Source organism: Cupressus sempervirens, chromosome 5 (genome assembly GCF_028749045.1).
Source record: "Cupressus sempervirens isolate cs-2001-9-10 chromosome 5, ASM2874904v1, whole genome shotgun sequence".
Classification (NCBI taxonomy): Eukaryota; Viridiplantae; Streptophyta; class Pinopsida; order Cupressales; family Cupressaceae; genus Cupressus; species Cupressus sempervirens.
Window position 1 is genome coordinate 665,655,234 of NC_143122.1, and position 15,940 is coordinate 665,671,173.

The window sequence follows — 15,940 nt, forward strand, 5'->3', positions numbered from 1 at the left end:
TCTATGCTAAACAGTACCTTCACCTAGAGGGGACGGAGGCACCAACCTCCGGCCAACACACTCATTATCCAACAATTTCTCAATTTTTGAGTCATACAACAATCATCTCTACGCACTTTGCCCTGAATTGTTGATATGTTATCTTCCAACACCCCACAAGGATTCATTTCATAAGATAACTCCAAACCGTCATTTGGAGATAATGGGAAAATGATTTTGTCGTTACTCTACCGATATGAAACTTCATTAATAAAACAAAATCTTTTGGTTTCAAGTTGTGTTATTATTTAGAATAGTTATACTAATTCATTCGAAAAAAAGGTTGAATATAAATGCTTTACTTGTGAACAATTGCACTGGCCCTCTTTTATCCATTCTTACAAACAAAACAATGAAAATATAAACAAGAGACTGAACAACAAAAATTTATCACCTGCATGTAGTTATCCTGCAGGTCACTGGCAGAAATGGATTAATAGTTAATAGTTATACATATATAAATAAATGCTCATCACTACTTTACACCTGCATTTTATAAGCAGCTAATATATACAAATCTTGGAAAATATAGATACTACAGATCAAAAATTAAGCTTACAGAAAATGGAATTCAATCATTGGGGAAAATGGATGTAACACCTCAGTTCAAGCCATTGTCAAAAACCCAAACAGCGCAAAGCTCTTTGCCTATCCTAGCAGCAGAGCCACAAATCCTCTTAACAAGTATTGAGGACAATTTAGTTGATTGATCTTGTAAAAATTACTTCAGGAAGATATCCAAATCACAGTTTTAACTTACTGCTTGCCTCAGATTACAAATTACCTGACAACTCAACCTATTTGCATGAAACCCAGTCAATACCATGGAATATCAATAAACCCTAATCAAACTGATAAAATTAACAAGTACTATGTATTACAAGATTAATGACCGAAAATCAGTGAGACATATGAGAAAGCTGTTGTTTGTGCTTCCCCTTCTTTTTCATTCTATTAGATGCATCCTTCTTGAACGTCTTCCCCTTCCTATGCTTCTTTCCTTTCTTGACCTTTTTGAAAGACTTTTTTTTAGCAATTTGAATTTTGACTTTTCCTTTTGATTTCTGAAAGCTATTTAGATGATGTGTTTCATAATCATTTTTCTCTGGATGTACTTCTCTAGTCTGTACAATTGTAGTTGTCTCTCCATCCTCATAAGTAAGAGTACCTACAGAATCCATAACATACCCATGTTAAGTCAGCATCTAATTTTCCAAGGCAAATCTGACAAACATTGAAAATTTCTGACACGAGAAACATCACAAGAAGGCTAGATTATACTTAAGCCAATAACCAGCAATTTTTTCCACTTGAAAATTTACCCTACACAGGTAAACTCTCCCAAGCATTTACTTTTTGGGAACTCAGCATACCATTAACAGTGGAGACATCACAGGAGTTTTTGTCTTCCTCTTCATCTTCACTTATTTCTCCAGCTAAGATGGTACCTGGATTTTCTTCTGGCTGTTCAGACGCCTCTCCATAAGCCATTTTGATTGCAAGCCTCCGCTGAAACAGATTTTATACAGAGCAAGATTGAATCAAAAGTAAGAATGACATACTGGTATATAATTAGCTCAACTTCTGCTTATTATTCTGGATATTGTTTCTGTGCTTTACACTAGGTATCAATGGGGTGGACGATAAACAAGTGAAGTAGATTAAAATACACATTAGCAAAGCTCATAAGAGCCCATGGATCTTTCAGTCAGACCTGAAAACAAGCAATTTATGATTCATGGTATGAAATCAGAATCATTTCAAAAACATAATGAGAAAAGATCTAGCATACATCCCACACATACCAATGAATTTGAATCACTTTGATATATAATACAACTGAGACCAAGCAATCTAAAGCAGAGAAAATCCAAAATGATAAAATCCCTGCAAGTCTTTCTCACAAACATTTGCCCAATTTTCACGTTGTAGTAAAATATTTCAGCACTATTAATTCCAAATGTAATCTATAGCTTCAGTAAAATTTTGACCAGACACTGCTGAATGCTATATTAGATCAAGACCTAGAAGGTGGTCCCAAAAAAATAGGATTACAACATTATGATAAGCTTCTGATTTGTTTATTTTTAGCTACTAATATTATCATGGTAAGTTAACAAGTCAGCTTGGGAACTACTTAAAAATCAATAAACTTCCTTGAAGTGTCCACTGCCAAATATATACATAGCCAAAACAGCCTTAGAAAACTCTGATTCACCAATGAATTTCAATTTGAGATAATGAAAACAAACAACAAGAAAGGTCAGTGTCTGCTATTGAATCCTGTCACTCCCTCCTTTAACCTGCCTCAACCTCCCTCCACTTACAGAAGAAAAACAAGACTCTAAACTAGATATGTAAAAAATCATACCTGCTTCGCACTGTGATTTCCTAAATACACTTTAAAAAATTCTACTGCATAACACCACCAGGAAACAATAGCAATGAAGTTTGAAATGTCAATGTGGAAAAGATATTCCAACTAGTTTGTTCCTATTAGGTCCTATATACACTAGCATACTTAGCTTGCTTCAGTAGTGATTTTTTGTGTCTAATGTTATAGGATCAGAATACATATCAGAATCTAACATAATCCTATCTAAGGTTTCATTGCCAAGGGTTTCTCACTATATATTATGATAAACAGTCATTATTCATTTTTGCATGTAATGCGCAGGCTTCAAAGTAAATCAATTGTTTCTCTTGTGTGAAAGGTAACATGATTCTATCTAAGGTTTCATTCTTGTCTTTTCCAAAGGTTTCTCGCTATATATTATGCTAAACAGTCATTGTTCATTTTTGCACGTAATGCTCAGGCTTCAAAGTAAATCAATTGCTTCTCTTGTGTGAAAGGATTATTCCAACATCATATCAAAGCTTCAGATCTGCAATTTACTTTCCCTTTTCTAAGAGTTTCAACCTTAAGCTTTCAAATAGTGCAACATTAGATCAAAACAAACATCACCATTGCATCTAGAACACTTTAACCCCAAAGAACACCTATCCAAAAAATAAAATGGGCTTCGAAAACCTATGGTTAATTTTCTAGGCCTTGAGTTTTTTGGTCAAGAAGTTTCATACATGATACAAAATTCATATCCGTGATATGGTGTTGTATGTATTCTATGCTAGATTGGCCCTTCCTGCATCACTTTTTCGCACTCTACCAAATATCCAATGAGGTATTTATGAAATAGCATTTTTTTGCTACAGTCCGCAAATTAAACCCGGTACTTTTGTTTGCCATTTTAGAGGCAAAACATTTGTTTTTTTAAATATGACCCAATTACTTAATTTCCAACATCTAGACATATCAAGGTTGTGATATTGCTATCAGGATTTAACTGTGTGATTTTGAGTCAAACTCATTGACCCATGTTTCATGAGTAGTGATTCAACCTGAATCCATCTCTCATGAGAATAAATGGAACACTTAGCACTCATTCAATCTAGGTGATGCTCATAGGGGTGAAGCACCGGGACTTCCCGCGAGGTCACCCGTCCCAGTACTACTCCAGCCTGAGCACGCTTAACTACGGAGTTTCCTCCATGGTTAAACCCAAAGCTTGCAACCCCATTTGCAAAACCTTCACCAAGCATTGTGCCTTATGAACCATTCATTAGAAAGCCCCTTAAGCTCATCAATTGATAAAGTAAGAGATAATTTCCACAGCAAGTCAAATTGTGATATTGCTATCAAGATTTAACTGTGTGATTTTGAGTCAAACTCATTGACCCATATTTCATGAGTAGTGATTCAACATGAATCCATCTCTCATGAGAATAAATGGAACACTTAGCACTCATTGGATCTAGGTGATGCTCACAAGGGTGAAGCACGGGGACTTCCTAGGAGGTCACCCATCCCAGTACTACTCCAGCCTGAGTGCACTTAACTATGGAGTTTCCTCCATGGTTAAACCAAAAGCTTGCAACCCCATTTGCAAAACTTTCACCAAGTGTTGAGCCTTATGAACCATTCATTAGAAAGCCCCTTGAACTCATCAATTGCTAAGTAGGAGATAATTTCCACAACAAGTCAAATTGTGATATTGCTATCAAGATTTAACTGTGTGATTTTGAGTCAAACTCATTGACCCATGTTTCATGAGTAGTGATTCAACATGAATCCATCTCTAATGAGAATAAATGGAACACTTAGCACTCATTGGATCTAGGTGATGCTCACAAGGGTGAAGCACCGGGACTTCCTGAGAGGTCACCTATCCCAGTACTACTCCAACCTGAGCGCGCTTAACTACATAGTTTCCTCCATGGTTAAACCCAAAGCTTGCAACCCCATTTGCAAAACCTTCACCAAGTGTTGTGCCTTATGAACCATTCATTAGAAAGCCCCTTAAGCTCATCAATTGATAAGTAGGAGATGATTTCCACAAGTCAAATTGTGATATTGCTACCAGGATTTAACTATGTGATTTTGAGTCAAACTCATTGACCCATGTTTCATTAGTAGTGATTCAACATGAATCCATCTCTCATGACAATAAATGGAACACTTAGCACTAATTGGATCTAGGTGATGCTCACAGGGGTGAAGCACCAGGACTTCCCGGGAGGTCACCCATCCCAATACTACTCCAGCCCATCCCAATACTACTCCAGCCTGAGCGCGCTTAACTATGGAGTTTCCTCCGTGGTTAAACCCAAAGTTTGCAACCCCATTTGCAAAACCTTCACCAAGTTGACTCAAAATCACACAGTTAAATCCTGATAGCAATATCACAATTTGACTTGCTATGGAAATTATCTCCTACTTATCAATTGATGAGCTTAAGGGGCTTTCTAATGAATGGTTCATAAGGCACAACACTTGGTGAAGGTTTTGCAAATGGGGTTGCAAGCTTTGGGTTTAACCATGGAGGAAACTCTGTAGTTAAACGCGCTCAGGTTGGAGTAGTACTAGGATGGGTGACCTCCCAGGAAGTCCCAATGTTTCACCCCTATGAGCATCACCTAGATCCAATGAGTGTTAATTGTTCCATTTATTCTCATGAGAGATGGATTTATGTTGAATCACTACTCATGAAACATGGGTCAATGAGTTTGACTCAAAATCACACAGTTAAACCCTGATAGCAATATCACAATTTGACTTGCTGTGGAAATTATCTCCTACTTATCAATTGATGACCTTAAGGGGCTTTCTAATGAATGGTTCATAAGGCACAACGCTTGGTGAAGGTTTTGCAAATGGGGTTGCAAGCTTTGGGTTTAACCATGGAGGAAACTCCGTAGTTAAGCGTGCTCAGGCTGGAGTAGTACTGGGACGGGTGACCTCGCGGGAAGTCCCGATGCTTCACCCCTATGAGCATCACCTAGATCGAATAAGTGCTAGGTGTTCCATTTATTCTCATGAGAGATGGATTCATGTTGAATCACTACTCATGAAACATGGGTCAATGAGTTTGACTCAAAATGACACAATTAAATCCTGATAGCAATATCACAATTTGACTTGCTGTGGAAATTATCTCCTACATATCAAGGTTATCGCCCTTGATCACCACCACGGAGGCTTAACTGCAACAAGCAATGCCCATTGCAACTTGAGTTTTGCCACTCTAAGTGCCACCACATGTCAGCTACCACTTTGCCCCATGCCTAGCTGCCCTACTCACCATCATCCCACCAGAAAGCCACCAAAGGGTGTCCCAATTCATTTATCATTAGGGCATTGTTTTTCCTTGTTGTAACTTGGGCATACAGTATCAAATTTTCAAAAAAAAGTCATTGGGAAGTTACTTCTAAGCACTTTCCGATGGTGCTGATCATCATATTTCCAGATTTTGTTGCTACTAAATTTTATTGCTGGTTGATTTCCAACAATCCATATTTACTTCCAAGCTCATATCTCTTTGCTAATTTCTTCAATTCTTGTAGTGTAGGACAATATTGATGAACTCTTTCCAGCCATCCATACGATTTTCAGATTCAACACCAAAAATCTTTTATTTAGTTTTATCAGTTTTATGCATTCTGGGAAATATCTTGGACATCTTGACAAATGAAGAATTTTTGTCATTTTGGGTGGACTTCATTTCAGCTCTTCTATTCTACATTTATTTTTGTTGGTTTAGTTCTCTGATTCAAAAGAAAATCAAATGTGAATATTGTGAGAATAGAACTTATACAAATAGATGAGTACTGATGATTTGAAACTTCTTTATGAACTTGATCAATCACAACAAATTTGCATTGCAAGCAGCATCAGTTTGTTAGATTGTTTTTAACCCACCACTTGCAAACATATCTAATGTTCACAATCAAACTTCTTGTCTGGAAAAAAACATCATTCAAGAGTGATCAATGTAGTTGACTGACATGCATTGAAATCTCTACACCAACATCACTTGTTGCTACTTCAGTTCCATAAGATCATATCGGTCTTCCAGATCCACCTCATTAAGACACCTATTTATCAAACATATTATCTTTGTTTGTAGAGTCTCACAATGCAAATCTTGCAGACACATTAGAAGACCTGCATTAGCTATTTGATGGCAATGATGTCACCACATCTTCAATGTTTCCAAATGCAATTCAAATTGTGCCCTCTCCTGGTTCCACTTCTTTGATTGGGCATTCAATTCTTGTTTTGAAAGAAACATCTTTTCCCAACAACAACACCACGGTTGCATTCAAAGGCACATATTTGGAATTAGATTCCCTACTTGTCCAAGTTATGGGAATGGCTTCTATAATTCCCTGTTATTTGTAGCTGGTGGATTGTTTTTTTTCTTCAAGCTCTAACCATTGGCATAGGAGCTACTTCTCTATTCAAGAGATGCAGTTCCACTTCTTTGATTGGGCATTCAATTCCTGTTTTGAAGGAGACATCTTTTCCCGACAAGGACACTACAGTTGCATTGAGGCACATATTTGGAATTAGATTCGCTACTTGTCCAAATTATGGGAATGGCTTCTACAATTCCCTGTTGTTTGTAGGTGGTGGATTGTTTTCAATCTTCAAGCTCTAACCATTGGCACGAGAGCTACTTCTTTATTCAAGAGATGCATAGCCTACCATTTTCTCTTCTATATGGGGAATATATATTGTACATTTGATAAAAGCAATACTTGGGGGATCATGTTGAGTCTTTTTTTTGGTGCGTATATTTCTGATTTGAGTTTCCTCGGAAAAGACAGAGGAAGATACAGAAAAAGTTAATGCAAAAAAATAAATGCAGCTATGCTTTTGAAAGAAACAATTCTTCAAATCACAATATTCAGGAATACCTAGGACCAGCAATATTTTCAGATTTATTTACAGAACCAGATTACAATATATCATCGAAGTCTCTAATACCCAGATAGTAAATTATATTACAATGATATGTCCAACATACACGTCTGCTTTGAATGATTACAAGTCTTTTTAGCTCACAAAATAAGCAATCAGCACCGCTTTAACCTTGATGCCACACCTCAGGATGGTTTTCTTTGCTCATGAAATGAATTGCTAGCTTTTGTAGGGTCTATGGCATGCCAAGAACCATCTGTATGGCCTCCCCAGGAAAGAGTCCACCAGCAATATGATGCTGAAAAATCTGCAATGAATCCTTAATCTCTCTCCTTTAGTTCAAAAACTCCTTTAGTTCAAAAATTGTTTCTTAATCTCGTGTGCTCAAAACTGGAGAAATAAACTGAAAATCCAACACCGATGACTCTGAAAACATCAACCAATCTTCCAAGTTAGATCTTGGACTAATCAAGTTGTTCTCTGCAAGGGTTTTCATCCTCAAAAATGCCACAAGCATGAACAAGTTCAATCCAGCAAACTTTTGTGTTCAATATCAAATCCACACATGCCTAGACGGAGCTCCATAAATACCTCCAAAAGCCCAAGCCCTTTCAAGGATTTCAACTTTTGTTTCCAATTTAATTTTAATTTCCTAAGTTACAAATTCGGGTTCAGGGACGGATTCAGGTTCAAGTTCAGGTTCGTGGGTTTGGGCAAAAAACAGATTCCCCATTTGGGTTCATGGGTATTCTCTTAATTTAAAACAACTTGTTCCCCCTTAGGCACCCACTTAGCCATTTAATTAAATCAAATAAAGCTTAAGTTAAATATTTAGCTTTAAAATTAAAATCTTATTTTAATTTAACCACTCTAGACAACAGTAACTGCCAAGATTCCAACATGAAATGCATTTACCAACATTTTGTCAACTAACAAAGCCAGTGTCGATACCGTGACTTACTAAAAATAGTAAAAAAGGATAAATCACCCAAGTTCATTCCAGAAAAGGTGTCATGTTCCCTCTTTAGCTTCTTCTAGAAATGATATGTGAGTTAGCCTATCAGGGAGTCTCGTAGGCTAGCAAGAGTGTTTAGAGGCTCAATTAGGGTTACTATGTTCGGATTTGAAGTTTTTGACAGTGAGGGCACGATTCAGAGGAGTTCCTTAATTATAGGAGGAGACCCCTACTTTCTAGGAGGTGGAGGTATCATCCAACATTAAGGTTATAGGAGACCGTCCCCTAGTTTCAATTTCGAGAGATTCGGAGGTCTTCCTACTTTTTAGGGTTATCCCTAGATTTGAGGGATGAAACTGTCGATTATTTCATGATATTCAGCATTAGTCACAGGTGGTGGCAAGTTCAGTTTCACCTTCTGAAGGTGATCTGGCTATTAGTTGGCCCTTGAGGAAATATTTAAATATATTTAAATATTTTCCTATGTTAGTAATTAAATATTTAAATAAGGATAATTTATTTAGCCACTAGGATGAAATAAGGAGATTTTTGGCTCCAATTGGTCAGTTGTGCTAGGGTGTGATAGTCTATTGGAAAGTGTCAGACCTCTACTATTTGATTTTCAGCTACAAGAGCCTCGGTGAAAACTTGATACTTTTACCATGATTGAAATAATGCTTTTTCCTCTATGCTGGATGCCAATAATGGAAATAATCATTATAACCCAAAGTTTCCACTTAAGTCGTATTAGATCATTCTTAGGATTCGAATGCCTAGTAGGGCGTTATAAGGAGAAGCAAAGGAAGGAAAGATCATCTTTTACATTATTCATCCATCATTTTGGGCGCTTGGCTCTGGTAGAGCATTCCTCCAACTAGGACACCAACCCTAGGTTGAGAGAGTAAACTATTTGGGACGTAGCCCTCAAGCAGCTATGATTCAGCAAGTCTTCAATACTATATTCAGGCAGAAAGCAAGCAGCTTCAGCAATGGCAGCCTTTTTTACCTGATCTTCAACAGCAGTAGCCATCACAGATCTGACCTTCAGCATTGGGCCGCCTTTTTGCACACCTGGGCGTTGGAATAAGAACATATCTGTTGTAGCCCTATAGCTGGCTGCCTATCCATATTTGGCGTTGACTGTAGCTAAGGTATTGGGTTGCTTTTATTTTTGTAACAGTCATTATTGGGTTCGTTTGGGTATTCCCAACTTGCAAGTGCTATGGTTTTGGATTATTACTATGTTGTTTAAATACTGTTGTTACTACTAGATATTATAACACATCTATTTTGAAGAGAAAATATCAAAAATCAAATACCAAACTTTTGCACTTCTATCTACTCTGTAAGAACACTTAATAATTGCAGGAAAATTCTATTTATTTAAATAAAATTACAGCAGGTCAGTGAATCAGTCTGCTAGGGATATTTCAGTGGTATTAGAGCCTGATCTTGCCAGCCTGTGGATTTGATTACAAATCTATGCATCCAAGAGTTGAGATACACAGATTTTATGCGCGCAAGAGAGCTCAACTTAAGCAAGGTTTTGGAATTGAACAAGGAAATACTATGGCAAATGAACAGAGAGGAAACAGACAAAACACCACTGATGAGAATGAAAAAGAATTATCGAGGACTCTCATCAATACTCAACCTATAATAGTCTAGACGCTTGAGAGGCTACAGTAAAATTTGTAGCGGATGGAGTTGGATAGGCGAAGAGGCAGGCAGGGATGCAGTAGATCTGTCTCAGTTGTTGGATGTCATAGATCCAATATGTTGGTTGGGAGCTCCCTTCACTCCCAAACATAGGAACATCCTCTTATACCTGCTACGGATAGACCCTTGCTTCCATAGTTTTTACCTGGTGAGCGGCCAGCACGGGTTGATCCACCCGAGATGGGATTCCAGGAATCCATCATGGCAACCACAATTGAGTGAAGAGCTCTACCCCCAGAAGTTAGGGATGTTTTCCCTCTTCCCCAGTATTGTTCACAGCATCGGGATACTGCCAGGTTTAGAGGAGACAAAGGCAATAGGCCACAGCAAAACAATGATCTTTGTAGAGCTACTAGGAAGATTTCATTACCTACTTATGATGGCACTAGTAATTTGAATGCACGAGCTTGGGTTCACAAGCTGGACATTTATTTATCCTTACGACCCATGCCAAAGAGAGAGGCTATACAGTTTGTCGTATTGCATTTAGATGGGGTTGCCTATGACTGGTGCCACCATGGTTTGGTTACCCAGGATCACGCCTTGATTCATTCCTACGCTAAGTTCACTGAGCGGCTAATTACCCAATTTGACCAAAAGGACACTGAACTCTACTATAAGGAGTTGGCACATCTTAGACAAACTGGACATGCAGAGGCGTATGTTAATGAGTTCCAACGCATTGCAGTTATGGTACCTGATATGCCCCAGAAGCATAGTGTGATGCTATTCATTGAGGGATTGCAAGACAGGCTTAAGGGATTGGTTCGTGCTTTCCAGCCAACCACTCTTAAGGATGCTGTTGATGTGACATTGAGACTGGACACCACTCCTACTTATCCATCAGATAAAAGGCCATTTAGAGATTCACGGCCTCCACAGAAGGCCAAGACCTCAAAACTTAGGGATGGTCAGTCAACTAGACCTCCTAGGATGGACCTAGAGACACAGAATGATTTAAGGAGGAAGAAACTAGGCTTCTCATGCAAAGAACCTTGAGAGCCCGAGCACCGTTGTATGGGGAAGGGCAAGGTTCATTTGATTGAGGTGACATCTGAGTTTGGTGATGAGGAGATACTTGACACTGACACTGAGGGCAGTCCCGAGGAGACTCATCAGGAGCAATCTCAATTGAAATTGGACATGCTAAAGTCATTGGCGGCAGTCAAAGTGACTATGGCTACCTTATCTAGTTATCCCAAATTCCACGCCTTTCAATTGAAAGGTACATTACAAGGCCAGTGAATCATGAGCTTGGTTGATACAGGAGCTACACAACTTTATTGATCAGAAATTGGTTGAGAAACGTGGGCTACAATCTAAGATATTTGAGGGTTTTGGAGTAAAGGTTGCAGATGGTGCAATTTTGGGTTGCACTAGGAGGATCTCACAACTTAGTATTCAGATGGGGGATTTTAATTTGACAGATGACTTCTATATTCTACCCTTGGAGGATTATGATGTTACGTTGGGTATGCAGTGGCTACAGGGTATCGGAAGGTGTATTATTGATCACCACCGCATGCAAATAGAGTTTCTGTCTAGGGGGGAAAAGGCGATCTTGAGAGCAGCTTCAGACGGTAGACCTAAGGAGGTGACTTCTCGCAAGATGGAGTCTATTATTAGACATGATGATATGATTTGGGTTGCACGTTGTTTTGTGAAGTCTAAAATACCTACTCCTCAAGATGGCAGAACATTTCATGTTGATATTCAATCAATAATGGACCGACATGGCAGAGTTTTGGTGACATACCTCCTGGTGTACCTCCAAATAGAGGGTTTGAGCATGGGATAGAAATGGAGGATGGAATTAAACCAATGATCACCACTCCATATCGTCATCCTAGGGCATACAAGGATGAGATTGAGAAAATCATTCATGAGTTGTTGGACATGGGCTTCATATGCCCTAGCTCTAGCCCCTTTGCTTCTTTTGTGGTACTTGTCAAGAAGAAGGATGGGACCCTATGGATGTGCATAAATTACAGGGCACTGAACAAAAAGACAATAAAAAATAGATACCCTATTCCACGCATTGATGAGTTGCTAGATGAGCTTCATGAGGCTATCTACTTCTCTAAGATTGATCTTCGTTCAGGTTATCGTTAGATCCGTATATGATCAGAGGATGTACACAAGACGGCTTTTCGCTGCCATTATGGACATTATGAGTTCTTGGTGATGCTTATTGGCCTTACCAATGCACTGGCTACCTTCCAGTCATGCATGAACCACATCTTCAACAAGCAGTTGAGGAAATCGGTTCTAGTGTTCTTTGACAACATCTTGGTTTACAGCCAGACTTGAGGTAACCACATCAGGCATGTTAAGGAGGTACTTAGCATCATGGAGAACTAGTCTCTATTTGCTAAGTTGTCCAAATGTGAATTTGGACTTAGAGAGGTTTTGTACTTGGGTCATGTGATCAGTGCTGACGAAGTCAAAGTACATGAGGAAAAGATTCAGGTTATTCATGATTGGCCCTACCCCCAGAGCATTACTGAGTTACATGGGTTTCTTGAATCTGTGTGCTTATTACAGGTGGTTTCTAAGGGGTTTTTCTCAATTAGCAGCACCATTGACTGATCTCACAAAGAAAGGGGCTTTCAGATGGACAGAGCAGGCATAGGAAATCTTTGATAGACTCAAGGAGGTTATGAGTACCTAATCCAGTATTATCACTTCCCGATTTCTCACAGCCTCTTGTGCTGGAGTGCGATGCCTCAGGTGTGGCCATAGGAGCAGTATTGATGTAGAATAAACATCCCATTGCCTATGAGAGTAGGAAACTGAGGGATAATGAGAGACTATACTCTACATATGACAAGGAAATGTTGGCTATCATGCATGCATTAGCCAAGTTCAGACAATACATTGTTGGTAGCAAATTTGTGGTGAGGATGGACCACAACAATCTGAAATACTTCCTTGATCAGACAGAACTCAATGATAGCCAACAGAAATGGGTAAGCAAAGTTCAAGCCTATGACTTGACATAGAGTTCATTAAGGGGAAGAATAATGCAGTTGTTGATGCACTTTCTAGAAAACCATCTATTGCTGCCATATGTTCATTAAGCAAGATTTCAACAGATTGGAAGGCTCAACTTTTGGTTGAGTACTCCAAAGATCAGCAAGCTTGTGAAATCATGGATGGGCTGATTTCAGATGATAGGTATAGTGTAGTAGATGAGATCATCTATTACAAGGGCAAAGTGTTCCTTATTCCGAGCTCCCAATTGAAGGAGCGAATTCTGTAGACTTACCACGACACCCCTATGGCAGGGCACCTAGGGTACAGTAAGACTTATAGGGCATTACGAGAGAGATTCTCTTGGAAAGGACTCAAGGATGATGTTTTACGTCATGTTCGATAATGTTTGACATGTCAACAAAATAAGTCTGAACATACCTTCCTTACTGGATTATTGCAGCCATTACTCATACCAGAATAGAAGTGGACAGGGATCTCCATGGACTTCATTACAAGTCTTCCTCAAGTACAGGGGAAAGATTGTACATATGTGGTAGTTGACAAATTGACCAAATATGCCCATTTCTTCCCTATCATAGTTGACTTCACCGCATCTCAGATAGCAGAGTTGTTCTTTAGAGAGGTGTTTAAACTCCATGGCCTTCCCAAGACCATGGTAAGCAACAGAGACAACAGGTTCATGAGTTCATTCTGGCAAGAACTTTTCAAGCTCATTGGTACAGAGTTGACACCTAGTACCAGCTACCATCCACAAACAGAAAAACAAACTAAGATTGTAAACAAATGGGTGGAGGGATATTTATGCAACTATGTCTCAGGACAGGAAAGAGCATGTTTGCATTGGTTACACCTAGGTGAGTATTGTTATAATACTACCCATCATATGTCTATTTCTATGACACCATTCAGAGCTCTCTATGGTTATGATGCCTTATCATTTCTAGACTTGGCCATTGAGGACAGCAGCGTTCCTCTAGCACAGGACTGGGTTCAAGAGAACCAAAACATTATGAAATCCCTCAAGGAGAACTTGCAGCAGTCACAAAATCAGCAGAAGATCTATGCTGGTCAGCACAAAGTGGAGAGGGTGTTCGAGGTGGATGATTTGGTCTTTCTACGACTGCAGCTCAGGATACTCAAGCATGTTGGGGAGGTTGCATATGAGATTGAATTACCTTCAAACGGCAGAGTTCATAATGTATTCCATGTATCTTGCCTGAAAAAGGCACTAGGGCAGCAGGTTGTAACATCCCTTGATCTACCCCCATTGGATGAGGAGGGAAAACTGATTCTGATTCCTGAGCAAATCTTGCAGGAAAGGGAACACTAGCTGAAGAGAAGGGTGATCCAGGAGTACGTGATCCATTGGAAAGGCCTCCCTATTCAGGATGCCACATGGGAAAGTGAGTCCATTTTACAGCATCCAAATTTGCAATTGCTTGTGGGCAAGCATCTCCGAGAGGGGAGGACTGTCATGTTCCCTCTTTAGCTCCTTTTGGCAGTGATATGTGAGTTAGCCTATCAGGGAGTCTCATAGGCTAGCAAGAGTGTTTAGAGGCTCAATCAGGTTACAGTGTTTGGATTTGAAGTTTTTGACAATGAGACCATAATTCAAAGGAGTTCCTTAATTGTAGGAGACCCCTACTTTCTAGGAGGTGGAGGTATCATCCAATATTGAGGTTATAGGAGACCGTCCCCTGGTTTCAATTTCGCAAGATTCGGAGGTCTTCCTACTTTTTAGGGTTATCCCTAGATTTGAGGGATGAGATTGTAAATTATTTCATGATATCTGGCATCAGTCATAGGTGGTGGCAAGTTCAATTTCACCTTCTGAAGGTGATCTAGCTATTAGTTGGCCCTTGGGGAAATATTTAAATATATTTAAATATTTTCCTAAGTTAGTAATTAAATATTTAAATAATGCTAATTTATTTAGCCACTAGGATGAAATAAGGAGATTTTTTGCTCTAGTTGGTCAGTTGTGCTGGGGTGTGATAGTCCATTGGAAAGTCCCAGACCTATACTATTTGATTTTAAGCTATAGGAGCCTCGGTGACACTTGATACTTTTACCATGATTGAAATAATGTTTTTTCCTCTATGCTGAACGCCAATAATGGAAATAATCATTATAACCCAAAGTTTCCACTTAAGTCGTATTAGGTCATTCTTAGGGTTCAAATGCCTAGTAAGGAGTTATAAGGAGAAGCAAAAGAAGGAAAGATCATCTTTTACATTATTCATCCATCATTTTGGGTGCTTGGCTTTGGTAGAGCATTCCTCCAACTAGGACGCCAACCCTAGGTTGAGAAAGTAAATTGTTTGGGACGTAGCCCTCAAGCAGCTGTGATTCAGCAGGTCTTCAGTACTATATTCAGGCAGAAAGCAAGCAGCTTCAGCAATGGCAACCTTCAGCAGCAGCCGCCATCTCAGATCTGACCTTCAGCATTGGGCTGCCTTTTTGCACACCTGGGAATAAGAACAGATCTGTTGCAGACCTGTAGCTGGCCGCCTATCCATATCTGGCATTGACTGTAGCTAAAGTACTGGGTTGTTTTTATTTTTGTAACAGTCATTATTGGGTTTGTTTGGATATTCCCAGCTTTCAAGTGTTGTGGTCTTGGATTATTACTATGCTGTTTAAATACTGCTGTTACTAGTAGATATTGTAACACATCTATTTTGAAGAGAAAATATCAAAAATCAAATACCAAACTTCTGCACTTCTGTCTACTCTGTAAGAACACTTAAGAATTGCAGGAGAATTCTATTTATTTAAATAAAATTACAGCAGGTCAGTGAATCAGTCTGCTAGGGCTATTTCAAAAGGTCATAATGCAAATCCCAACCTATAGAGCTCAGAGTAACACATGTCCTCGCCAAACAAACCGGATTGAGTGGTGCTATCAAACCCCAACACATTAGCCTACAGGAACCAACTGAATAGGCTAACAGTCAACACGCTTACAC

At 39.1% G+C, this 15,940-nt stretch overlaps 1 protein-coding gene across 1 annotated transcript in view; it reads right to left on the minus strand.

Annotated features, from left to right (window-relative positions):
• Positions 1-594: 594 nt before the first annotated feature.
• LOC149557673 (ribosomal RNA-processing protein) overlaps positions 595-15,940 on the minus strand; it is a 37,095-nt gene continuing 21,749 nt past the window's right edge. The window contains exons 3-4 of the mRNA XM_089832260.1: positions 1,413-1,548; positions 595-1,207 (exon numbers count right to left, since the gene is read on the minus strand). Coding sequence (XP_089688386.1) covers positions 939-1,207; positions 1,413-1,548 — 405 coding nt within the window. The 3' untranslated portion in view covers positions 595-938. The remainder of the gene's footprint in view (positions 1,208-1,412; positions 1,549-15,940) is intronic.